This window comes from Rhinolophus sinicus, linkage group LG03 (assembly GCF_036562045.2).
Source record: "Rhinolophus sinicus isolate RSC01 linkage group LG03, ASM3656204v1, whole genome shotgun sequence".
Taxonomy (NCBI): domain Eukaryota; kingdom Metazoa; phylum Chordata; class Mammalia; order Chiroptera; family Rhinolophidae; genus Rhinolophus; species Rhinolophus sinicus.
This window is the reverse complement of record NC_133753.1, coordinates 175,759,879-175,786,014: the sequence shown is the minus strand read 5'-3', so window position 1 is coordinate 175,786,014 and position 26,136 is coordinate 175,759,879. Positions and strand designations below refer to the sequence as shown.

At 39.1% G+C, this 26,136-nt stretch overlaps 1 protein-coding gene across 1 annotated transcript in view; it reads left to right on the top strand.

The window, feature by feature from the left end:
* Window positions 1-17,603: 17,603 nt before the first annotated feature.
* SLC1A3 (solute carrier family 1 member 3) overlaps window positions 17,604-26,136 on the top strand; it is a 78,169-nt gene continuing 69,636 nt past the window's right edge. The window contains exons 1-2 of the mRNA XM_019737239.2: window positions 17,604-17,743; window positions 19,304-19,580. Of these exons, the coding sequence (XP_019592798.1) occupies window positions 19,400-19,580 (181 nt within the window). The 5' untranslated portion in view covers window positions 17,604-17,743; window positions 19,304-19,399. The remainder of the gene's footprint in view (window positions 17,744-19,303; window positions 19,581-26,136) is intronic.

Sequence of the window (26,136 nt, the reverse complement as noted above, 5' to 3'; positions counted from 1 at the left end):
TCCTGTTGAGAGGGCTGAATGTGTTCCCTTCTTCAGGGCTCTTATCTGGAGCCTTTTGGTAGAAAAGGAATAGAACAGAACGCCTGAACTGTTCTAGGGTTGCCTTCAGCCCTCTCCTGGGAAAACTTTTAGCAATAAACACAAATCAAGAGGAAACTAAAGAATGGTTTTTTTAAAGGGTCTTCAAACAGTCAGGCTTTATTTTTTCAAGTGGGGGGACTGAAAGAAAATTATAGCCAACTTTCTTTCTGATTGAGGTCCACAGACCTCTCAAAACAACACAGATGCTGCATTGAACGTTAATAAGCTCTGCAGCAGTATGTGCTTGAACTCAGTAGCACTAAGATAGAGAATGATTTTTAAAACTAAAAACAAAAACACCCCCCCACACACACACACACACACACACTCACACACACATACACAGAGAAAGACCATAAAAGCTTGTTGTAGGGGCGGCTGGATGACTCAGCTGGTTAGAGCGCAAGCTCTGAACAACAGTGCTGCCGGTTCGATTCCCACATGGGATGGTGGGCTGCACCCTCCACAACAAGGTTCAGGGACAATGATTTGGAGTTGATGGGCCCTGGAGAAACATACTGTTCCCCAGTGTTCCCCAATTTAAGAAAAAAATTACTATAAAAAGAAAAAAAAGGCTTGTTGTAATCATGACTTGTATTAGTTCCTCGGGAGGTTATGCAATAAAGCTGAATTCCTTTTCATCAGTACATTCAAAAATAAATTTTCTCTTTCGATTCTTATAATGATGTACACGTAAGATTATTCTTTCTTCTTCCTATGGGCACCTACCAGATTAACATATCAATTTAAAAGTAAGCATTAGTTTTTCAGAACATGTATTTAGGAATAATGCCCTCACCCTGGCATTCCATAGAGTCCTGTGTCTCAGGGCTGAGGTGCAAGGGTTGGGAGGTAAGATGGATCTGCCACCTAGAGGAACATGTGGACTAGGAGAAGCTAGGTGATTACTGAAGAGACATGTTGGACCTACTGGTGGTCAGTTTTAGTGCAGCCAGATCTAGTGGGACAGAAACAGAATGGGTGGAGGGTATATGACTGGTCCTGAGTTCAAGTTCAGCAAATCATCAAGGATGCTGGGTCTTGACAGTTTTAGGGGCTATGACAATAATCCCATAAATATCATCAAGGACATGTAAAACACACTGTGTAGAGGGAACTATGCATGCAGGTCGGTATCTCTTTGGGGTTAATTAATTTGAGGTAAGACAGTCAGAGCCAAGCTCTGTGATAGATGCCGAGAAAGACAGATGATGCTGTCTTAAAATGAGCACCACTGGAAAAGGTTGAACTCGGTGTCAGAATTCTAACTGGCAGCAGTTAAGTTTGGACTGGAGATTATTTGTCTGCGAGGTTGTGTTAATGATTATTTGTAAATCATTTCAAAGAAGGAAAAACAATGGAGAAATATCTCTTTATGATTTCTCTCATGTTTATATTAAGATAGGAGAATATACCAACATAATTAATGTAAGGAATTTTTTGAAGGCAAGAGCGGCTTTGCCCATAGAATGAACTGAGGTAGAAGATGCCAGTTTCAGTGTCTCTTCTTAACATCTCTATGTATTATGTCTCTCACCTTGAAAGGTGGGATAATTTATCAGGAGGGAAAATCTGTTTCCCAGGGAAGGGTAACTTTCAAGCCCTCTTTCCAACCACTCACTCACTCCTCTTCCTCTTCCTCTGGCAAATTTGGGAAAAATGAAAGTAGACCTTCTTGACTTTATTTCTTCCTTTTTCTTGGAAGTAAGTGGGCCACAAGTAGCATTGCTTCCAAAAGTCTTACCTGCACAGTTCTCAGTTCAAGAGGCCATCATCCCCAGACCAGGGTTGTATGTGACGCAGGGGGACATACCTGCCTAAATCTGAGGTTCAGCTCACAAGCCCATTTGGAGGCCATACTTAGCTATCCAGCTCAACCCTATTCTCTAAGAAAGGTTATATTTTGATTTCCCATATACTTAATTCTTTATCTTTTTTCTCAATATGTTCAGAACCTGGACAGAGAAAAGAAATGCTCTATATTAGGCTACCTGGGAAATCCCAACAAAATACTGGGATTTAATGAGATATTGGAATGTATAAGTGCATGTAGAAAAATAGGCAAGCAAGAATAGCTAAGATAATTGTGAAAAACAAGAATAGTAAAAGAAGAACTTTATATTATAAAGCTACAATAATTTAAACTGTGGTATTGGCACATTGAATATGCAGACAGATCGATGGCTTAGAGTAGAAAGCCAAGAAATAGACCTAAACATATGTGGAAATTTAGTACTTATAAAAATGGCACTTAAAATCAATGGATAAAATAGAGATTATTTAATAAATTGTTTTGAGATAGCCACCTGGGAAAAAAATTAAGTTGGGTCCTTACCTTTATGTTGAGATAAATCCAAAAAAATTCAAAGAAATAAAATAATAAAAATTCAAGAAGAAATTTTTGAGTCTTTTTATTAGCCTGCAGTAGAAATTCTTTTCTAAGTACTATACAGTTTCCCAGAAAACCACAAAAAGATTGATTCTTTCAATTATATAAAAATCAAAAGTTATGTATAGCAAAATCCATCATAACCATAATCAAAAGGTAAATGACAAACTGATCAAAATATTAGAAATTTAAATCACAGAAAAAAGACCATAATTTCCTAATATGCATTCTATAAAACAGCAAGAAAAAACTAAAAATTCTATAAACAGGCAAATTATATGAAATAGAAATGGCTCTTAAAGATATAAAAAGATGCCCAGTATCACTCTTCAGAAGAAACTTGTAAATAACTGTACAATGACTTGTCATTTTTTGCCTATTAAATTGGCATAAATAAAACACCTGCATAGAGCACTGTGGAGGAACCAGCACTATCAACACATTATTGGTGGGAGTATAAATCGATACACTCTCTACCGAGAATAATTTGACCATATCAGTTATAAATGCATATACCCTTTGACCCAGAAATTCCTCTTCTAGAATAATTCTATTATACCAATATATTTGCATATGTGCAAAATATATAAGGTATTCAGTGCAACAGTATTTATAATAGCAAAAGATTGAAAACTATCTAAATATTCCTTATTAAGGAACAGATTAAATTATGATAGATCTCATTAAGATATAAACTCTATGAGGGAAGGGATTTTTGTTTGTTTTGCTCATTGATATATCAGAGCTTAGAAAAGTGCTTCACACATGATATGTTTTCAACAAATATTTGTTGACTATATCCATACAATAGAATTCTAAGTAGAAGTAAAATCGAATAAAGAACCTTTTTAAATACAGATATGGAATGATGTCCAAAATACAGTAGTGAGGAAAAAATAGGAAGGTGGAAAACAATGTGTATTATTTATTATTTGGTGTGTGTGTGTACATTACATGTATTTGCTTATATATACACAAATATTTCTAATTTTGAATAAGCAATCTTTTTGTTTACCATATTTTAGCAGTTTTACTAAGGTATAATTGATATGTAATAATAAATATATGCACAGATAAATATCTCTGTAAGGATACAAAAAACTAAATCCATGGATTGCCTTCAGAGAAGGAAACGAGCGATTGGGGCTGGGGTAGGGCATGAGTATTAAAGAAGTTCTTTACAACATAACATTTTGTGTCTTTAAATTTTGAACCATGAGACTATATTAACTATTCAAAAGAAAAATAAATAAAATGTAAGCTATTAAAAATGAAAACAGTTCGCTATCTTGATTGTGGTGATGGTTTCATGGATGTACACATATGTCAAAACTTACCAGATTGTATACTTTAAATATGAAGAGTTTATTGTATATCAACTATACTTCAGTAAAGCTGCTAGAAATATGGTAAATGAGGAAAAGATTGACTATTCAATAAATGGTGTTGGAATATTTGGCTACCATTTTAGGAGAACAAATTAAAGCTAGATCCTTACATCACAGCAGACATAAAAACAAATTCCAATTTGATTCAAGTCCTATATGAAAAGCAAAGTAAAGCAAACATTATAAAAATATTGGATGAAAACATTGGAGAAGACAGTACTTTTATAACTTTAAAGAGGGGAAGGACTTTCTAAGAAATACTCAAAATCCAGAAGCCATGGAGAAGAAAGTAAAAATAGCAGACTTCACTACTTAAAATTTAAAACCTCAGATGAATAAAAATAATGTCATTGACCAAAGCCTCAAGGTATCCTGTAGAATAGGGGTGTCCAAACTTTTTTCAACGTTTTTCACCAAGGGCCATATGCGGTAAAATACACAAACAGCCAGGCCACTCACTGGAGGTGAAGTATGTATTGCCTCACCTGGTTTATTTAAGTAAACTAAATATATTTTTGGAATTTGCTGCGGGCCAATTAAAAATGGATTGTGGGCTGCAGTTGGCCCACAGACCGCAGTTTGGACACCCCTGCTTACCCTATCTTTAAGAGTGGTGTGGTGCCAAGAAGTGGAAAAGACTCCAGGACACAAGTTTAGAGACAGAAGGGCTTCTCCACCTTTCTGCACCCTTTTCCCTTTTGACTGTCTAATGAGGTCTCTTCTCAGAATAAAATAAAAAATATAAGTACATAAAATAAAATGAAAAAGTTTACAAAGGGAACCAATTATATTGAAATAAAGTTATATCTATATGTGCTTCTTTACTAACACAATAAAAAGATATATCATCAGGTCTAATAATTACTGCAATTTTAAAGTAATGAGAAGCATAGATAACACTCTGAGATATCTGAAACAATTGTAAGGCAAATGATAATATCTGTGATTTCTACTGTGACAACATCCATGTACTGCTAATACTGATGTGGTTTGTTGCCTACATTCATAATTAAAGAGATTGTTGAATTGCAGTTAAAAGTTAGTGAAAATCACGTTGGGATGTTTTTCCCACCCAAGTTCACAGGTTTCTGAGTGCTAGCCACAGAATCCATTTGGAGGGCTCCCCCAGCCCCAGGTTCAGAATTCCAGGGCAATATCTTGACACAACCTCACAAGATAAAGAGATGCAAAGCCCAGTCAAGGGCTGTAGCTCCCCTGTGACTGCTTAAAGACACCCACCTGACTTGAATGTTAGGCAAAGAAATTCAACTTCTGGGAGCTGGGTCATGTGGCCACCCCACCTTCTACCCTTCAAATTCATGACACAGAGACTGTAAAGAGCACCTCAGGATGGCAAGTAGGGGTTGAGGAAATCTGCAAATCTGCAACTTCACATGTCACACCCAGCCAAAATCTCTGGTCAGTGTGCAGAACTGACTAGCTGGAAATGTACAGCTGGAAACATGATTCCAAAATATTCCTTTGGGAAAGCAACCCCAAAATTATTTGGATAACATAATTGTTTTCTTAGCAGGCAAGTATCTGTAATCCTGGGGAGACTTAGATTTAAAATCAGAGAAAATGTAAATCAAATCTATGGTACTCTATTCTTGTGCTAAGTTTAAAAAGAATCTGTGACTATTTGATATTTGAAAACTTGTAATGTTTAAGGTAATTTGATATGTTAGACAGCACTTGTGCTTTTCCCTCTCTTATCTCACCATCTCCCTTCCAACCCCTCCACATCTTCTCCATTTCTAGACATTGGAGAGCTCCCAGGGCCAGTCCTTGATTATCTATTGTTGATTATCTATTCTCTAGCTACACTCACGCCCTGTTAAGATGATATCCATGACAATAATATTAAACTGTACAATAGCTTTAAACACTATCTAGACATTGATAACACCAAATCTAATCTCAAACCATACCTCTCCCTTGAATTCCTTCTCTTATATCTAATAGCCTATTAAACATCTTTCCTCTGTTATCTCAAGTTTTGATTTCCTGCCCTGACCACACCCCACACAAGTCTGTTCCTGGTCTTCCCCAAATCAATACATTGCAACTATAGTCTTACAGTTTCTCAGGCCCAAAAAAAACCTTGCTGTCGTTTTTGAGCCAATAAATGCTTATAAAAATTTGGCTAACAATATGAGGCAGAATAATAGAGATTTCACGAGATGTAATTCCAGTCTTTATAATAATGTAATAGTATACTTTGTAATAGTGTGCTGGGATGTATAATGTTAAACCAAATAACCATAACTCTTTAAGCTTTAGTTATTCCATTTCAGTTATTAACCTTCTCCTCTGTCTTCATACTCCCTCGCGCGTGCCCTTGACATGCTCATACAGAGCTGTAGCTTTTACGTCCACGTCTGTGAAAAGTCCTAAATGTGACATTCCAGCATTCTCCCTTTCTTGAATGCTGTTGCCACGTGAACATCTCCACTTGGAGATCTGAGAGGATCCAGAACAGAACTCTTCATCCATTAACACCTAAGCTGAACCTTTGGCTCTCCACCCCATTCCCCTTAAACTCTATTTACCCAGTTGCTCTAACCTAAAACCTTAATTTTATCCTTCACTACTCCTTTCTTTCATACATTTTGTCCAATTTATTATCAAATCATGACAGTTGTCTTTCCCCAAATAGGACCACTTCTCACCACCTCTCTGGTTAGTCACCTTAAACCAAGGCACCATCATTTCTCACGGATGCTTTTCTGGTAGCCTCTTAACTAATCTCTCACTCTACTAACCATTCTCCATTGCAGCAGCCAGCGTTAGCCTTTTTCACACCGCACCAAGTTAACCCCTGCAATGGCTTCCTATCCCACACAGAGTGACATCTGAAGTCCTTTTCTGAAGTGACAAGCATTTATTTGTTTAGGGCCTGTATCCTTTCCCCCCACCCCCCACCCCCAACTAGTGTGTATGCTTAAGCTCCTTGACAGTTAAAACCTCCTCTCCTTTCTCCACCACTTTACCCACAGCCCCTTAAACAGTGCCAGGCAGAGAGTAGGGACTCCATAACTATAAGTTGCTTGAAGAATAAATAAACTGCTGAATATGGAGTGAAGGTTGGGAGTGTGAAGGAGTGTGGAAGGGCAACACTAACATCTTCATATTTTTTACTTTTGTGAAGACATTTTGAAGACCTAAGTCTTCAAAAATTTTAAAGGGGAAAAAATGTATTTAAATGTGTCAACAAGTTCAAGCTCTATCTAAGGACTGAATGGGCACAAGAATAAGATATGTAGAAAAATCTGTAGGTCCCATGCTGATGGAGCTAAGGAATCTGAAAATGTTAAATAAACTTTATGAGGAAGATCAGAAAAGAGCCTTTCTTTAATCTACACTGACTTTGTAATGAGGATTGAAATCCCAGCTTTGGCCATAGGCTGTTTTCTCCTTTTGAAGATTATATGTGCCCTTGCTCACTCCCTTGTTCTTTACCCTTTTCTCACCCTAATCACACCAACTTCAAATCACTCAGTCAATGTGCATTTTTAAACCTCCAGGCAACTCTCCACAACTCAAGACAAGCCTGAAAGAAGTACCTTCTTCCTTAAAGCCCCGCTATCTCAAATAAAGATTGCGATCTCATCAAGAAGACCCAAGAAAACATTTCTAAAGGCCAGCAAGGAAGTAATGAATTCTCTGTGATAAGAAGTTGGGAAAACCAGTTATTCCAGGTAAGTGAAAGGAACGCCAGAGCGGTAGCTCCAGGATTGACAGTAAATGCCTGCTGGAATAGGGCCAGTTTCAGAAGGAGTGTGGTAATCTGTAGTTTGAATTAAAAGATGCAAAGAGTCGTCAACCTGTGGTAAATTTACCCCCCAATGTGCCTCCTTTCTTTAATCCCACCCCCACCCCCCCCACACACATTTTATCCTCCAGGCAAACCCTGGGTTGGGATTAGATTGGGACAACACTGCAGTCACTATACTGCTCCAGAACAATAGGCTTCACCTGGTATCTCCAGTGTCCTGGAAGAATTTGAAAATAGAACCAGCGGTAGAAGTTCTGAATCCTATTGGATTTGGTGGAAGAAAGATACAAGTATAAGCAGCTCTGAAGAAAAGGGAAACTCCAGCTTCTTTGTCAAGGGCATGAGGAGTGAGCGCTATCTTAAACATGACATTTGAAAAACATGGCCAACATCGAAGAAAAGGAATCCAACAGATTATCTAATAAAATTATTGGCTCTCTTCTACATCTGGTGAAAACTGCTTTTTCTAGTCTTTTCTATCTGCCTCATAAATGTTAGAAATTGTTATCCCTTGGTGTATCTATTGCCCCTGAGGCAGAGCTTGCTCTAATGGAATAGAAGAAAACCAGGATTTTGACCAGAGTGTGGATTGGGGCAGGGGGTGGGAAGGCTGAGAAGACATTCTGTTTCTGCTGCCAGAGATCATGGAATGTGGACGAATGTTGGCCACGAGGGGATTGCTCCCCTGGTGTCTTTGTGACCTTTAGATCGATGTATACTTTTGGCTCATGAAGATTGGGTAGTCCTTCAAGGTCTTAGGGGCTGATTTTGTTGTGGTTTGTATTATTGCTTGTTATGACAGATTCTAGAAAAAAGCATTTAGCATTCTATAAATTAATTAAAACAAGGCTACCTTCTCATTTCAAAAGTCCCACCGAAAGACTTCTTTTCAATCTAAGAAATGCTGCCAACTGTATTGTCAAGAAAGCAAGGTACACAAGTTGCTTCTACTTTCTTTCTTCCCACTTCTCTACTTGCCCACAACATGGTATGCTCTATCTTTTCCATGTTTTCTTTCGCCTTTGCCATGTGTTAATAGCCAATCTGGACTCCATGCTGATCCCCTCTCCATGACTCTGTGTCTTTGCTCCTGCTGGTTCTTCCACCTGGAATGACTCTCCCTAGCTATTCCCAACTGTGGAAAAAACTTCTTCACCTTTAGAATTCCTTCTGAAATGCTGCTGATTCCATGCAACCGTGCCTTTTACCCCACACCTGCAATTAGTCTTTCTCCTGTCTGTCTAGAGAATTTTATTTTTTAATCTCTCATCAGGTCCTTTTTTGTTTCACGTATCTTACATATGTTTTCCCTACTGTGTTGTAACTCCTTGAAGACTGCAACCATTTTGTCCCTCTCTGTGTATCCCACCTTCTCTCCAGTGCCTCTGAAGATAGTGGGAACCTGTAGAATTCTGAGGGCAGTATTTCCATTGGGTGTGTTGATTCCGGCAGAGCAGAATTGTGTGGCTCTCAAGTGCCTGAGTTTTGAATGCAAGTGGCCTGGGGTGGCATCCCAGCCCAACTACTTAACCAGCTTGTGACCTTGAATGGTGGCTTGTTTTCTCAGAACTTCAATTCCTTCATTGGTAAAGTGGGAATAATAAAACTTAGTAACAACAGGGTTGTTGTTACAAGTCAATGAGGTAAATGTAAAGCATTTAGCACAGAGCTTGGCACATAGAAAAGACTTAATAAGTGGTAGCCATTTTTATTATTACCATTAATATTAAACCTCTGTGCAGAGACCAAAATATTCTCACCACATTTTAATCTATTTACTTAACTTGGGAGAAAATGGGCTGGAGAGGGCATTTTGCTAGCTCTGCCAGTTCCAAGGACTCCTCTATAAAGACTAATGACTTTATAACAGTGCTATCAAATAGAAATATAAGTCACATATGTAATTTAAAATTTTCTATTAGTCCCATTAAAAGAAACAAAAAGAACAGATGAAATTGATTTTATTATATTTCAATATAGTTTATTTAACCCAATATCTAAAATATCATCATTACAACATGTAATCAATATAAATAATTATTAACGAGATACTTTACTTTCTTGGATTAAGTTTTCAAAATCCAGTGTATACCTAACGCTTACAGCATATCTCAGGGTTTTTTTTGTTTTGTTTTCTTCTTTTATTTTTTTATTTTATTGGGGAATATTGGGGAACAGTGTGTTTCTCCAGGGCCCATCAGCTCCAAGTCGTTGTCCTTCAGTCTAGTTGTGGAGGCCGCAGCTCAGCTCCAAGTCCAGTTGCCACTTTCAATCTTTAGTTGCAGGGGGTGCAGCCCACCATCCCATGAACCAGCAACCTTGTTGTTAAAAGCTCGCGGTCTAACCACCTGAGCTATCCGGCTGTTCCTCTAGAAGCTCAGCGGCAGCTCGTTGTATTCAGTCTAGTTGTGGAGGGTGCAGTTCACTGGCCCATGTGGGAATCGAAACAGCAACCCTGTTGTTGAGAGCTCGGGCTCTAACCAGCTGAGCCATCCGGCCGCCCCTCAGCACATCTCAGTCACACGAGCCATATTCAGGTGCTCAGTAGCTGCATATGGCTGTGGCTACCATATTGGACACCATAGCTTTATAACATAGGATTTAAAACTACCTGCCTTGTAAATGAATCAAATCATACCAGGCTTTCACTGAACATAATTGGTGTCATAGGACAATATGTTTCTCTGAAAATGATTGGGGCTGGGAGTGAACACTGGGTTCTGGTCTTGACTTTGACATTTTCTTGCTTGACTTTGGGTAAACCATTAATTTGGCTGTGCTTCATTCCCCACATCTGTCCTGAGGCTCTGCTAGGTAGGTCACAAGGCTGTAAAAACTTGAACCGGTCCCTCAGTCCAGTCTGTCTTATCACCACCCACCCCCCAAGGCCTAGGCCTGAGACCTGACACACCTATCCATGCAGATTGCCTGCGATTGAATTTACTAAAACAAGTTATGCCTTCATAAGATTTATTAATTGAGGCATCACTAATACTGTGAGGTTCTTAGGGTTTATTTTGTGCCTTTTGTCTTTTCCTCAGAGGTTATTCCAGTTTATGAGGATGTTATTCTTAGAATTTGAGTGCTTTGAGTTCCTGATCCAGTTGTTTCCATATCTTGCCCTGGGAACCCACTCAGGGTCCAGATGCCGGCAGTGGGAGCAAGAGAAGATGGACGGGGAAGGGACAGCAGAGGAAACGCAAATCTAATCTAATCTAGTTGCTCTGGGCTTCCTGTCCCCACATTAGGCTTATCCTTTTTTTTTTTTTTTTTTTTAATAGAAATAGGACTTTCCACTTTCCTGTGACTTTTTTTTTTTTTTTTTAATTGGGGAAGGGGAACAGGACTTTAGTGGGGAACAGTGTGTACTTCCAGAACTTTCTTCCAAGTAAAGTGGTTGTCTTTTCAATCTTAGTTGTGGAGGACGCAGCTCAGCTCCAGGTCCAGTTGCTGTTGCTAGTTGCAGGGGGCGCAGCCCACCATCCCTTGTGGGAATTGAACTGGCAACCCTGTGGTTGAGAGGACACACTCCAGCCAACTGAGCCATCCGGGAGCTCAGCGGCAGCTCAGCTTAAGGTGCCGTGTTCAATCTTAGTTGCAGGGGGCAGAGCCCACCATCCCTTGCGGGACTCGAGGAGTTGAACCGGCAACCTTATGGTTGAGAGCTCACTGGGCCATGTGGGAATCGAACCAGCAGCCTTCGGAATTAGGAGCATGGAGCTCCAACCGCCTGAGCCAACAGGCCGACCCTAGGCTTATCCTTGATTGCCACATTGTTATTTGTTTCATTATATGATTTTATTTGAACACAGGGTTAAAAATGTTTGATACCCAGTTCTTGTGTCACCTTTCATGTAGAGGAGAGGACCACAATATGTGCCCAAGCTTACAAAATCCAGTCTCAGTGTATTTTTCTTCAATACATGTTAGAGAATTTTATTTAGAAAATAGGTGAAAATAGGTAATATCATCATCTGATGATGTTAAGAGATTTTGAAGAACTTACTGGACTTACACAATTCTAATAGAAATACCCTTTTACAACTGAGGCCTGTTGACAGGAATGCACTGGTCACCCTGAATTCATTTCACCTCTTCGGCAAGTGTGATTTCATGTGGGGAGGCAGCTGGATGAAGAAGGAGGCTTGCTTTGCCTCTTCTGTGACCCGGAAGTGAACTGCCTCGTGACGTGACAGCAATTTCCCTGCCTGGCCATAGAAAATGGGATCAGTAAGCATTCTGGAGACTTTCTTCCCTGATCTTTCTGCTTCGAATCAATCCATAAACACAACATTAGCAGAAGATGCATTTTGACTCAGGAGCGCAACACAAATCTTGAATGTATGTATTAAAGCATAAAATAATTTTATTCTGACCTTACCCCAGATTGCTAAAATAGCATCTAATGACCCAAAATTATTTCAGCCGCTAAGGTTGATTTGTGTTCAAGACCCAGACAGTTTCCACCATTCACCCTGTTTTCTCAACCCAAAGCTGCATTTTCTCTTGCTTAAAAAATTTGCATATTTTCTCAGTGCCTGTTTCTGACTTACAATAAACAATGCCCAGACCTCCTGCCAAAAAAATGTCCAAATGCGAAATAGTTGCTATAATAGTGGTTTTTGTGGTGGCAACTTTGAGCTGTGTGCTTTTAAATTATAATTACTTTTTTTCCTTACAAAAGATGTGTATCTGTCTTGATTGCTGTAATTATGATTCTATACGAGCAAACACTTATAAAAGATTCATGTCATCACTGTGCTTCATAAAACCCGTGCCCTTCAGTAAGCTTTCTTTGGTGACTATTTGTATGTTTGTGTTTAATTTGCAGCGGAGAAATCTAATGAGAAGCCATTAATCATTGAGTGCATATAAAAATGTGTATCTTTACTAAATAGACCAAAATGAATAGAGCAAGCCCATTATTGGCATGATGTGATTTAGAATCACAGCATGTTAATAGGGAAAGTGACTTGACAAAAATAATCTAGTCTAACCTCATTTTACAGATGATGTGCAAAATTGGGAGGGAAGGAACATGTGGTTTAGTGATTAAAAAGACAGTGGGAGCAGGAATGGGAGATCCCAAGCTCTAAAGCTAGACCTGGTACTAAGGAATCATGGTACAAGCCAACTTGACTTCTTTATTCATCCTTGTTTTCAAGGATGATGGGTTGAATCCATGATTTGATGAAGTGCCTGAGGGTCCTACCTGGGAAGGGGGGAGAGGAGGACACTGAGATAAGCTCTGATGCCCACCTCCCACCCATTCAATTAGAGCAGCCCCACTTGCGTCTATTTCGTACTGTAATGATTGCAAAGGGAATTCATTGGCTTTTTTCTCCCTTTTTTAAGTTGGATGTTTACTGAGGTCCTTTCTCCAAGTCTGAGGATTGCAGGTGGACTGTATTTGTGGTTGTGTTGTGTTCATTTATTCATGCAGCTGCTCTTTACCGAGCACCTTCTATACTGGTTATTGAGAGTATACAGTAGCTACAAACACAGGCTCTGCTCTCAAAGATCTCTCTAGAAAGGGAGAATTACAGAACAAGGTGGTGATCGCTCTGGAAATTTAAGCTCAGGAGCCTTGGGAGCACATAGGAGGGTCACGCAACCTTGTCAGGGATTTGAGCAGAAGCAGGAGAAGTTTAGGATTGGCTTCCTAGAAGAAATTACAGATGGTAGACCTTCCTTTTAAGGAAGGTCCACCACTTTCATTCTATCTGTCTTTAATAAAACTACTGGGTTTTCGTTTGGAAAAATATGAGAAACCAAAATTTCAAGAACTGTTAACATTTGTCATTCCCTGACTGGAATCCGGGGCAAATTGCTTAATCCCTACAAAGCTGCATGTCAACATCTGGATATACAGGACCTGTAATAATAGAGTGTCCCTCAAAGCATTGTCACAAAGACTAAATTAGATAATATGTGTACAAGTGCTTATAAAACTATAAAGCCTTATAAAAATGTTGACTGTTATCATTTCTAGCACTATGCTGAAGGCTTTAATTCCAATTAACCTGCGTGATCTTTCCCAACTCAGCCAAAATTCTGGTGCTTCAGAGGTTTGGCTCATGTTGAGTAACTGGGAAAAATGCCATTTCCCAATGTAAGTCATAAATAATAGCAATAACACTTGCGAAACCTTCATTAAAAAGCAGACCCCCATTAGATTTAATATGGAGAAAATGTGTTAAATTTCTTTAAACCACCATTACGCCCAACTCTCAGCTAATTTGTGATAAAATGGTTGGTATAACTGCTTATCATTTGTGGATCTATTCAGGGGGCTCCTTTTGTTCTTCTTCCCCTTTGTGTTGGGGTTCCCCAGCCCTCTGCCCTTGCTCAGACTGCTTGTTAAAGGGGAACACACTGATAACTACGAGTGAAGTGGACAGGCCAAGTGACCTGGAGAACACACACCTCATCTAATGAAGGCGGTCTGAACTCAATACTGGCCTGTCCCTTGAAAAACCTCAGTATTGTGAGATTGCCTCTATTTTTCAATGGAAATTTTTTGCATTTGTTTTAAATGTGTGAACTATCCCAGTCTGCAAACGCTCCTCTTCCCCCTTGGCTTCTTAACTCAAATCTTACTCATGTACAGGTTTTGCATCAACCTAAAAGTAAAATCACTCCTGTGCATAAATCCTGTGGCTCCTTCTCGCCTAGGAGTTCAAGGTCTTCAATGTGGTGTTTTGGGGCCTTCTCTACATACAGTGTTGAGACCTCCTTCAAGGAGTTCTCAGTCTCGTAGGGAGACCAGGTAAATAGGCCTCAGCACAGAGGTCCCATAACTCTCCGTGGGGCCTGCCATTGCACAGAGCATAATAATATATATGTTTGTGGGCCCCTTGAGGAATGGAACTGGTATTTAGAACACAGTACTTAAGATTTGTTGGATGAATCAATAAGTGAATGCGTGAATGTGATAAAGGTTAATTATAGTTCACCTCTATTTGGGGTTTTCAGGCTTCGTAAGGGCTTAAAGTAAACGTAATTGGTTTAAAATCCAACTCACTATTATTCACCACAGATTTTTTGTGTGTGTTATTTTTCTTTTTACATTCAAACCCAAGAATGAAAAAATCGAGACAAAACAAAACACCAACTACCATAAATACTACTTCTATTCCTGCCACTTCTAGTACTTCCACTAGTTAAATCTGCTCCCATTCATTGTCGTAACATTCTATAATTTCCAAATTCTAGAAGGAGAATTGACACTCTTTATGATGATCCTAAAATGCAAGTTATTTGAACAAGGAATGACAAAATCCCTCATGAAATTAAAAATGAAAGTGGAAAATTTTCGATAAACGTTAAAAGGGTTTTGAATCAATTTTCTTCCTCAAATGCTGAAATTTGATTGTTCTGTACTATGTTACAATGCTTATTGTAGTCATGATCCCTTGTACTTGAAACTAATGAATGGGAATAGTCTAAGCATGGCTGGATTTGGCTGTTTCTTGTTATAGTGATGTTTTTGTCTCAAAAAAAAAAAAAAAAAAGAATTTACCTACAACATACTGTATAATAACATGTTCAAAGAAAATTCTTGGAAGACGTTTCAAAAGCAGGAGCATTTGCCACATTTTTTGTTTGTTTGTTCTTACTCTGGAATACCAAAATTAATGTGATTCCTTGGCTCTGTGTCTCCTATCCAGAGTAGCTTTAAATGAAGTGCAGCCTACAGAGGCTTTCTCATAATTTCTTGATCTTTCACTTATTTAGTTTTTCTATGAAGGAAAAATAATGTTTTGGTGCTGAAGAGTTTTATTTATAAAGTAAGGGGGAAAGTGGAAATATGTGTTGAGTAAATCCAGGTTGCCCCAAGGGCATTATTGTTCTAGCTTTCCAAAAGAGAAAGTAGTGCTTAAAAGAAGTAATTCCCAATATTTCCCCCAGACTGAAACCTTGTAATTCAGATGAACTCTGAACTGAGACTCTTTGCATCTCATTTTCTCATTAGGTTTTTATTACAGCCAACAAAACTTTCAGTGGTGAATTACTTCCCTTCTTGAGGGTATACCAGACTCCCATAATGTCTATGCAAACTAAAATAATGAAATAGTTTTTAACCAAGCTTTAGGGATTAGAAACAAGAGGGGGAAAGGGTACTAGGGCTTTCTCATCTCTATGCTAACCGAAGTGTGGTTTTTCTAGTCCTTTTTCTTACCTATGAAAAAAACAGGATTGAAAAGCAGAAATGCCACTTGGCTTGAAACTCCATTTAGAATCATTTAAAGATTCCCTTTTAAATTCCTTTGAAATACTGGGTCACTTCCACAAGAAATGTGGACAAATTACCCTTAAATCCATGCTCAGATAGGACTTCATACAATAAATGCTTTAAAATGTAATCATTGTGTTAAGAAATGACATCTGCTCCACACACCTAAGCCAGAAGTCCAACATAAATATCAGTAATTTTGTTTTAACCCAGAAGGTTGAAAAGCATTTTGTTTCATGCCCTCATATTATGCCACCCATTTATAAAAGTTCTTTAATGTTTACTATGTATCAAGCATAAGACTGGTTTTTGGCCTCAAAGAACTTATAACTTGGTTGAGAAGCCAAAATTTAACAGATTTTCAGAAGAAAGGAGCAGTAGATAACAATATAACTAAGTGTTAAACAGCGTGGTACAGCTGCTAAGTGACCTAGGGCATCAGCAGAAAAGAAAGATCACTGAGAGCTGGGACTGTCAAGAGTATATACTTTCAATAAACTCTTAAAATGATGCCAAATTTAAAGTTGTTGTACTTGCCATTAATTTGTAACTTTAAAGCTTTTACGTGACTCCATTGCTTTCATATCAATAGCTGTTCAAAAGGGCACGCATGGAACAGTTGAAGCTGGCAGGAGACATGTCTTTAGAATCTCCCCTGGATTTGGTAATGAAGGAAAAAGATGCACTTTCTTCTTGGATGACAGCTACAAAAATTAAGCAGATTTTGCGTGTAGAATACGAGATTTAATGAACAGGAATACAGACCTCTGGCTGTAAGTTTTGGAATTGGTTTTGGATTCTATTAAACTTTTTTTTCTTTATGTTTAAACAAGTTCTAAGTTTTGGAGTTGAGTCAGGCTCAAAAAAATTTTTTATTTCTTAAAATCTGTTTTCGTCATCTATTTTCCTTCTTTAGAAAAGTGCACTAGAAGTGCAAGTTATATGCTCAGGGCATTGATGGGTGGGGCCGGCGGAGGGGGCTACATTTAGCATCCCTTAAAATCAAAGCGTCTATTTGCACAGCAACGTATCTTTTGAAATCACGAAATTTCAAGTGTGTATTTACACTCTTGGTCTTAAATTTTTATTTTACAGTTTAGCAAGGTGCTTTGTTTTTGTACTCACCATTTTAGTCTTTGCAAGGAAGGCAGTTTGAGCTAGATTAGATTTGTTATAATAGAGTTTAAACAGCTTAAATAGAGGCATGTCTCATCTTGTGTTTTGAGTAACTTTAGGCAAGTTTAGAGAATTATAGTAAGCTTTTTTTTTTCCCCTCCCTGTTTGATTGTGTTCCGGGTTTTCCCAAGAAATGTCAGTTATTTCCCCAATTCTAAAAAGAGGGACTCTTTTATAACAGTTGCACAACCAGGCAAAAGAGCACACGCTCGTGTTTCCTAAAGGGAAGGAAACCTGCAATAATGTGAGATAATTAAATTTAGCCTTAGAAAAATCTTCTTTGAAACGTCCTGATCAAGACTTCCAGCTTTCTGAGTATGTGTGTGCGCGTTAGTCTTCAATTCTTCCTGGTCCCGGCTTTGCATTTCTAATGAAAGTGAACTGACAAAGCATGAAAGTGGTCTAAGGAGCAAAACAAAGCCACCAAGCATGCTTCTGGTGCGCCAAGATTAATCAATATTCCAGAAACCTCGGTTTACTCCCTCCTCCCCCTGTGGTGTTTTCATTTTTCCCCACTCCCCCTTTCCCGGGCACAGACTCCGCCCCTTTTCTTAAGTTGCCCTGATAGTAACTTGCAGTTTCAGAGCACATGCATGCCTGTTTCACTGCGTTTTGTTACTCCGCAGCTGTTACCTGCTGGGGAACGCACCTTGCCGTTGCCTGGGGGATCCCCCACCCGTTACAAATCAGAAAAGGTAAGTCTAACGTCCTGTCTTCCTGCTGGGTTTAATTTCTCGTTCCACTTCTCTGCCAATGGATAGTGTCTCCCAAGCAGAGGAGTAGGGAGAGGAAAAGCTAGCCATTTTGGTAGATAAAGTTCATGTTAGTAATTTAATGTCGTGGGTGAGGTGTCTGTTTATGCTGTGTTCTCTGGTAATTTGGAGTTGAGTCATTCAGGACGGATTAGAGGCAGATTGTGGTTCGAGCTGTAGAAACAATCAAGGCTGAACTGGCCTGTTTAAAAGTGACTGGTAAAGGGAATCAGATTAGTAAAAAAAAAAAAAAAAAAAAAAAATCTGGTCTAGCGTCTTCTCTTCTTCCCTTTTCCCTAAACTTTTAATCTGCTGTGATGTCTTAAACAAGTTGTGGGTCTTATTATCGCTGATACTACCCTGTCATGTTATTTGAAAGTCAAAACTGTTAAGGCAAATCTTTTTCTCCACACTTGGATTTGCCAGGAGCCCCCAGGAGTCCTTTCCAGTTGCCTCCCACACGCCGGCTGCTTGCGTTGCCAGATACACACGTCCACAGGCACCACTCATTTTTACTTAGATGGATCCATGGGGAAAATTATGGATTAGAAATCCTGTAAAACAGCAGAAGGTATCCCTTGATTTTTTCAAAACATCCAGTTTCCACGAAGGAGCGATTTACTTTGATATATTCGAATAACCTAGTAGCACTTTAAAGAAACTAGAAACCACACACTGTAATGTTTGGATGAACACTGGAGTCATCTCTCATCTGTTCTAGGAATCCTAAAATTGAAAATACTTAGAAGCTGGTGATAGTTTCCTCAGAAGACTTCAGTGTATTTGCCACAAAGGCAAATAGTGCATTGTACTTCTACTTGTACCTAAAATGAAAATGAATTATGATTTCAGATCATTTATAGATGTTCCCAGAGTGCTTTGCTTATTTCACAGAAAAAGTTTTCAAAGTTACTCTGTGAAATAGTCACGTGTATTTCCCAAGTCCTGTGGCTACTTGTGTTCTTCTCATGGCCATATTTGCTCATTGATATTTTCATGGTTTGTTTGTTTTTCTTCATGAAGAAGATAGTTACCTTATTATATATAACAGAAAGCACCAACTGTGAAATATCAATATCTTAATTCACTTCACTGACCTGGTTATGCCTTCACCATGTATACAACATAAGCCATCAAGTAATTATTGAGTGTTTCCTGTGCATTTAATTCAACTGGACATTTAGTATTCAGCTAGGTCCTGGGGGATATGGTGGGGGTTGAGGGTGCTCAGTCAACCCAGCTCTGATGAACCCTTTTACAGCCTCATTGGAGGGGGAAAGACAAGTTTTTAAAAATAGAACACAAGTTTCTACTCATATGTTCTAAATTTCTGCACATTTCTCACACGTGGTGCACATTCTAGCCTTGAAACCTGGCATTGCGACTTTGCAGCCCTTAATTCCTACTGAGATTATGCAGTTGGACAACAGCTTCTCCTGGTGGGGAGCTCACTGATTTTCCACCCCTGGAGACTAACTCTTGTTTCTTTCTTTTCTATTCTAGTTGTGTTGGTCTCTTAAAACCAAAGAGGTCTGGCTTTCTGGGGGGGATTCCAAGACATTGAAGTGCAAAGAAAAGACACTCCTGGAGAAGTAAAATATGACTAAAAGTAATGGAGAAGAGCCTAAAATGGGAGGCAGGATGGAGAGGTTCCAGCAAGGAGTCCGGAAACGCACACTCTTGGCTAAGAAGAAAGTGCAGAACATCACAAAGGAGGACGTTAAAAGTTACCTGTTTCGGAATGCTTTTGTGCTTCTCACAGTTACCGCCGTCATTGTGGGTAAGTCATTTGATAACAACCAAAAAAACTTGATCTTGTTTCTCTGGGGCATCTGGCTGCCTGGGAATATTATCAGATTCTCCTTTGAATTTGAAGATTATTTTTCCCCATTAAATGAGTCCATTGGCATGTTTGGAGCAATAAACACATGGGAATCTGAAAGAAGCATCATTAGGCATTATGCAAATCAACTGATTGTGTGGAAAGGGAAGTAAATCAAATGTTTTCTCATCTCCTGGAGGGACAAAAGAGTGATCATTTATTCATTAGGCCTGAGCAGTTAAATAACAAAACAAACACGCAGACTAGATTTGACCAAAATGTAATCTTTATCCAATGTCACTTTCACTTAAAACTAATTTATACAATTAGTACACCCAAAAAATAAGATACAGGTCCCCAGTAGTAATTATATTTTAACTGGTGCTGACTTGAAGCTGAGTATCCAACATTTAGATGTGAAGACTGAATCTTCCGTGTGTTTCCACTCTCTCATAAACTGACTGGGAAAGGTAAATCAGGGAAAATGTTAACACAGATCTCTTTCATGCGTTGCCTTGAAGCATCTGCCATAAATAGTTATACCTTTTTTGAAACATTTCAGCCTCTTACAAATTAACATGGTTGACAGCAATTTGTATTAATAAAACATTATTGTTTTATTTGATTTATTGGTATCTGAAATTACAGTTTTTTACTTATGGGTGGCATTGATCCTACTTTAAAACAGAGCTGAAAAAACTACTTAATGTAACTTGGAACTTTTGACTAAACCCATGTAGAAACTCTTTGGCTGATAAACAAGTTAGTTAATGCCATACTATAAAAAAATGTTTAACTTAAATTCCTAATAATTTGCCGCCAAAAAAAGGCATTTGTGTACAGTTTTAATCTCTACCTTGGTGTTTGCCAAGATTTCCATCAAATATAAAGAGATAATGACAATAAAAACTAAGAAAATTCTGTAGCATGTAAATGTAATTGTAACTCTATCCAAAAAAAAAAAAATAGGATTCTTAAATTGCAGGTAAATAGGAATATCTCAGAAGAGTAGTTTGTCACAAGACTATAGATATATTCCATTTCAACATCGTTGGCTCCTTTTAGTAATAGTTGGTGATTAATGACTATGTGATTAATTTGAGAGATGCCAAAGAGAAAGTGACATGATTGACTCAGGGAAGTAATGGCTTTCTTTGGTAGGTTCCCAGGTTTCAGTACATTCCTGAAAGAAGTATTTCAGTATTGTGTCATTCTCTTGGAAGTTGATGTAAAATGTGGTATGCGCACCTTGTGTTTTGCTTTGAATTATAGTCATTGTCAAGACAAGCAATAACTGCATAATAATAGTGAACATTTAGATATAGTACTATTCCAGCTATTTTCTAGGTGTTTTGCGTATATTAGCGGACTTCATCCTTCAGCAAGCCTATGAAGCGAGTGGGTAGGGATGATTACTATGATCTTCATTTTATAGAGGAGAAGACTGATCGTGGAGAGATCAAGCACCTTGCCCGAAGTCATGCAGCTAGTAAATGCTAGAGCTGCAAGTCAGACTCAGGCTGTCTAGTAGGAGGGGTCATTCATTCTCTAAACCACTCTGCCATCCTGCCCCTCTGTTCTGCTGACTAGTTGACATCTTGTGAGAGATGCCAGGAGACGAAACGCTGCTGTGTTGGTAGAGGTCAATTAGCGAGCATTGCTAGATACAGTCACTTAGCATTGTCATTTTACTCTGATTTAAACTCAGCAGAAAACTTACATTTCTTCTACAAATGATTAAACCACATCTCTCTCATTCCTTTAACAAATAACCATTTATTTTGCAATTCTATACATGTAATAATGGAGCTCAATGATACTGGAGTATGTTTGGAAAAGATGCCAAAACAGTTATTCAAAACGGTATTCTAAACACGAGAAGAGTTCAATTTCTAGGATAGAAATGTTTCAGTTAAAGAATAGAGGAATGGAAAGTAATAAAATCCTAACATGGAAAGCAGATTGATGGAGAAAGAAGTTCCTAAGTGATTACAAAGAAATAACATCTCTAATAGAAGGAAGAGAACGCCAGCATTTGAAAGTCCATTTTCTCTATGATTTCTGGCATCATTTCCTAGCCCAATGAGGGCTTCCCTAAGATTTGTGAGAACTGCAATGAATTGGCTAAGCTGGGGTACATAACTTGGCAGGATGCCCTCGTGGTTGGCTTTTCTAATGGAAACTGAGGAGGTAGAGTAACAAGAAGAAGGCACTAACAAAGAAACAAATAAAAAGAGCTCATTGACAGTCAGGGAGACCACTGAGTCTCCACCAAAGACTTGGAATCACAAACAGACAACATAGTAGCAAACAGATTTAGGAGAGAAGGAAGAACCCCTTCAGTTATCTCTTGGTGTGTCTTCCATTGAGGGACCAGTGGAAACAAAGGCTCCATTTAGCTTGTCACTGGCTACCATGCCTACATCAGCCCTAAAAGAAAAAATAGAGAAAGAACATGTCTGAACATTAACGCTCGAATTTACTTGCTGCAGCATAGGAATAAATTGTAAAGATGCTAGCAGGGAGAATGAAATAGTTATTTTCCCCAAAGATGAGATGAGGAACTATAGCTATTACTTCGTTTTCAAATTCTTAGGTTTTAATCACTTTTAGTAAAAAAGACTTGGAAAACCTATATATTGGAGTAAATTTTTTGTTCAATCCATTTTGTTTTGTCTTTTAGAAATAAAATGAATGTATATTTAGTATGTAGAAACGGAAACTAGAAAATATTATGGAAGAAGAGGAGAGACATGTGAATCCATATATTCAGAATAAAGCAGAGAATTGTAAATATTTTAGTACCAATTCCTCTGCAAGCACAGACATAGAACCACTTGTGCAACTTGATGTCATTTCTAATAACATTTCTAATATCATTTCTAAGTGATGTCAGAGGCTGAGTGTGCCATGCCCATGTAACAAAGCCCGTGTAATAGGAGCAGGTTAGCGACCTGAGAGAAGGCAAGGCCAAGTGTCGAGTCCCTTGAAGAGAATCCATTATTGAAGCATTAGATAAAGTGTCTTCCAGGGCTGTTGCAGACATGTGTCTGACAGAAACCACACTGAGAGGAGTGGTTACTGTCTTTCTTCCTTCAGGAAGCACTTTCTTATTTCAAACTGTGGTAAGTTATGTTAGAGTGACGTCAGACAGCTTGCTGCCAGACAGGATAAGTCCTTTGTCACAGAATGCCCACTTTTTCCATGTCCAGGGAATGAACAGCACAATAAAAATGAAATCTCAGGCCAAAGAATTATGACGAAATGGATCATAAGATCAGCTGCAAGGGGAAGGAATCTATAAGTAGAATTGCAGGTTTTACGTGAGGGAGTTCACAAACACAGCAACTATCACCTACACACACACACACACACACACACACACACACACACACACACACACAGAGTCTATGTTTGGGATGTCCTTTCTATAGGTTTGAGAGAAAGTGGTGACTTCTCAGGAAAGAAAACATACTGACTAAATGTGTATGAAGCCTTTCTCACCATTCACTAATAATCTTTGACATTAAATTTAAATTGCACTAAAATTCAATGCAATTTCATAATATCTCTGAAGGATATATTATAAGAGACTGGTCACCATGGCTGCCTCTTGAGATAGGAGCTGGGTGTCTGGGGAATGGCATGGAAGGAATATTACTTTCCTCTAAATAAGTTTTTGTATAGTTTGAATGTGTTAACCACATTAATGTATTGTCTACTATTATCTATTATCTGCTAAATAAACAAGTTAATTATTTTGTTAAAAAAAGATTCAGTGCTGTTCAGCAAGTTAATATTGAATGCTGTGTATCTGGCCCTGTGCTATGCAGTGGGCAGTCTCTACCCTCAGGTACTTTAGGAGGAGAGATGGATGCAAATGAGGTGACAAAGGAATATACAAGTTTCAGAGGTGGTAATAGGGAAGTTTGTAATTAAGTCTAAACATTTTTTCAAAGATCATATTATGCATACTGTTCTATATCATATATGATGTCTTTCTGTATTGGCACTTTAAAGGTTCCAGTTTCTTACTAGCAACCACATTGGGAGCCCTAGATGTGCCATTGGGGGAAAATGTTGCTTTCAACCTGGATTCATATGCCAGCTGTATTATTTAGCAGCTGTGTGATCCTAAAGAAGGTTTTTCACTGCTTCCAGCTTCAGTTTCCTCATCTATCATTACACGTTCAATATATATTGCAAACTTACACTGTTGTGTTGTTAGTGTATCAGCTTTATTAAATCCTCACAACAAGCCAGGGATGGAGGGCTTTTTTGTGTTTTTTATTTCTGATTTTACAAATGCGACCACTGAAGCTTAGATACTTATCCCACAGTTGATGCACATTGAGTGGGATTCAAATCCACAATTCTGGCTCCACACTCCTACTCTCATCCACCACACTGTGCTGGGTGCTGGTCCCTCCCTCAGGGAATGTCCCTTCTTATTTATTACAGCAGCTGGTTAGGGATGTGCACTGACATCAACAGGATGGATGGGAAGGAGAAGTTGAATGGAGACCTCATTACAAGGGTCTTCCTGAGTCCTGGTATTTGATTGCACGTGAGGGTTGACAGAAAAGGTGGACTGCAAGCCGCTGGTCCGATTTCTGGCTTGGGTGACCAAGTGGTGATGGTGCCACCAGTAAGGGTAGAATACAGGAAGAAGATGGGAGAGGGGTGGATAGTAAGTTCAGTTTGGGGCATGTTGAGTTTGAGACGCGGGATGCCACTACAATACAGACGCTGTGCAGGAGGTTCACCATAAATATTTGGAAGGTGTTCATACCATCTCCAGACTGAATGAGGACTGCTTCTGTCTTTGAATGTTAAATGAATAATGATCAATGAAGCCGATTATCCTAATGCATAAGCTACCCTGTAAGAACGTGCAAATATTCTCAGAACAGTATTAATTCTAGGGACCTTCTCAATTACTGAAAGCAGTCATCTCCCAGGAATGCTGTAGTGGTACCCTGTTGCGGGACACCTATGCAATATCTAGCTGAGTCAGTCATTTCAACCAAAAGAGTTCATATATATGGTTAATTATCAGCTGCTGCACTGAAGTGACCGATAGTGGGACCAAACTCGCCAACTACTTGAGCTAGTGGTGTCGGTACCATCTGGCACTGCTGCTGACATCCTGTAAGCTTACTGGGGAAAAGGTATCTTCACACAGGTTGAACAATAGGAATCCAAAGAATAGTGAACAGATTTTTGGGTTGGGATTTATGGTTCCTTCAACACTCCCTGGGTATGAGAATGGAGAGAGGGAGCTTCAGGAAGCTGAGAGGAGAATGGCCCATCACTCACAGAAGCTCCCCAGCAGAGGGCTGGAAGGGAAGGGTTAGGCCTTCAGAACCAAGAACCTGTGGATTTGCAATGTCCAGCGCTGGAGAAGTGATGCAGGGAGAGGGTGTAAGGACTTGAGCTTGATTCTCTGCTCCATCTTCTCCCCCAGGGGAGCAGACATACAGAAAAGTCATCAGGGACTGCAGTATATGCTCTTGGCACACTTGGATCCCAGGCCTCTCTCCCACCTTCTCAAAAAGCATTCTAGGGAGCTGCCTCCTCTTGTGGGGAGTGGATCAGATGCTTAGGTTTATGTCCCAGTTCTGGAACTGAGCCTCTGTTATTCACATGCAAAATAGACTAATTATAATACCTCTCTGCCAAGACTTATATCCCAGTTCTGCCATTTACAACCATGTAACCTTAAATAATCTCTTAAATGCTTGGCAGCTAAAATATCCACAAAAACTGTAAACCCCTTGTCTTTTGCTTCCATCTTTGCTATGGCATCAAATGAAAATACACACTGATTTGATGATGCTGATCATCCAGGGAACTGAGACCCAGGGGTGTGCAGAGAGACAGCAGGGGAGGAAGGAGAGAAGATGGTCACCTGGTTTAGGTCTAGAAGTGGCTTGTGTTTCCTTGGCTGGAGGAGAGAGCCAAGGGAGTTGTCGGCAGAGACTTAATAGTTGTCAAGGGCTTTGAGAGGCAGAGATGAAAGCCTCAGAGTAAATGATACCATCATTGTCAGTCTCTTACCTGCCTGGTCTCCTGAGCCAAAGTAGAAAGTAATCCCCAGGCAGCTGTTACCACAATACAGACAGCTCAATGGAGAAAGCACCTGACAGCAGATGTCTCTCTCTTTTGGGAAAATGCACAGTCGCAGAGAAAATGTTTTCACTACATGTTTTAACATACTCCATAGTGCATTTATGTTCATACCATTCGGGACCAATCTGAGAGTTCACCACCGCCTTGGTTTCTCCTTTTCTCCAGTGTTTTGGGAGAAAACACTTTTCTCTAGTGCTCATTAACTGCCACTCCCATCAGACGAGATAAGGGTTTCTGGAAACTTGGGAGAAATGTTGCTGATTTCTAACAGAGTTGGTAAAGGTCATTTGGAAGTAGAGGGTCGAAGGCTTAATGTTGTTCTGAGATTATCTCTGGATTTTATTTTGCTCTCTCTCTTCCTGCTAGTTCAGATCATGAGAAA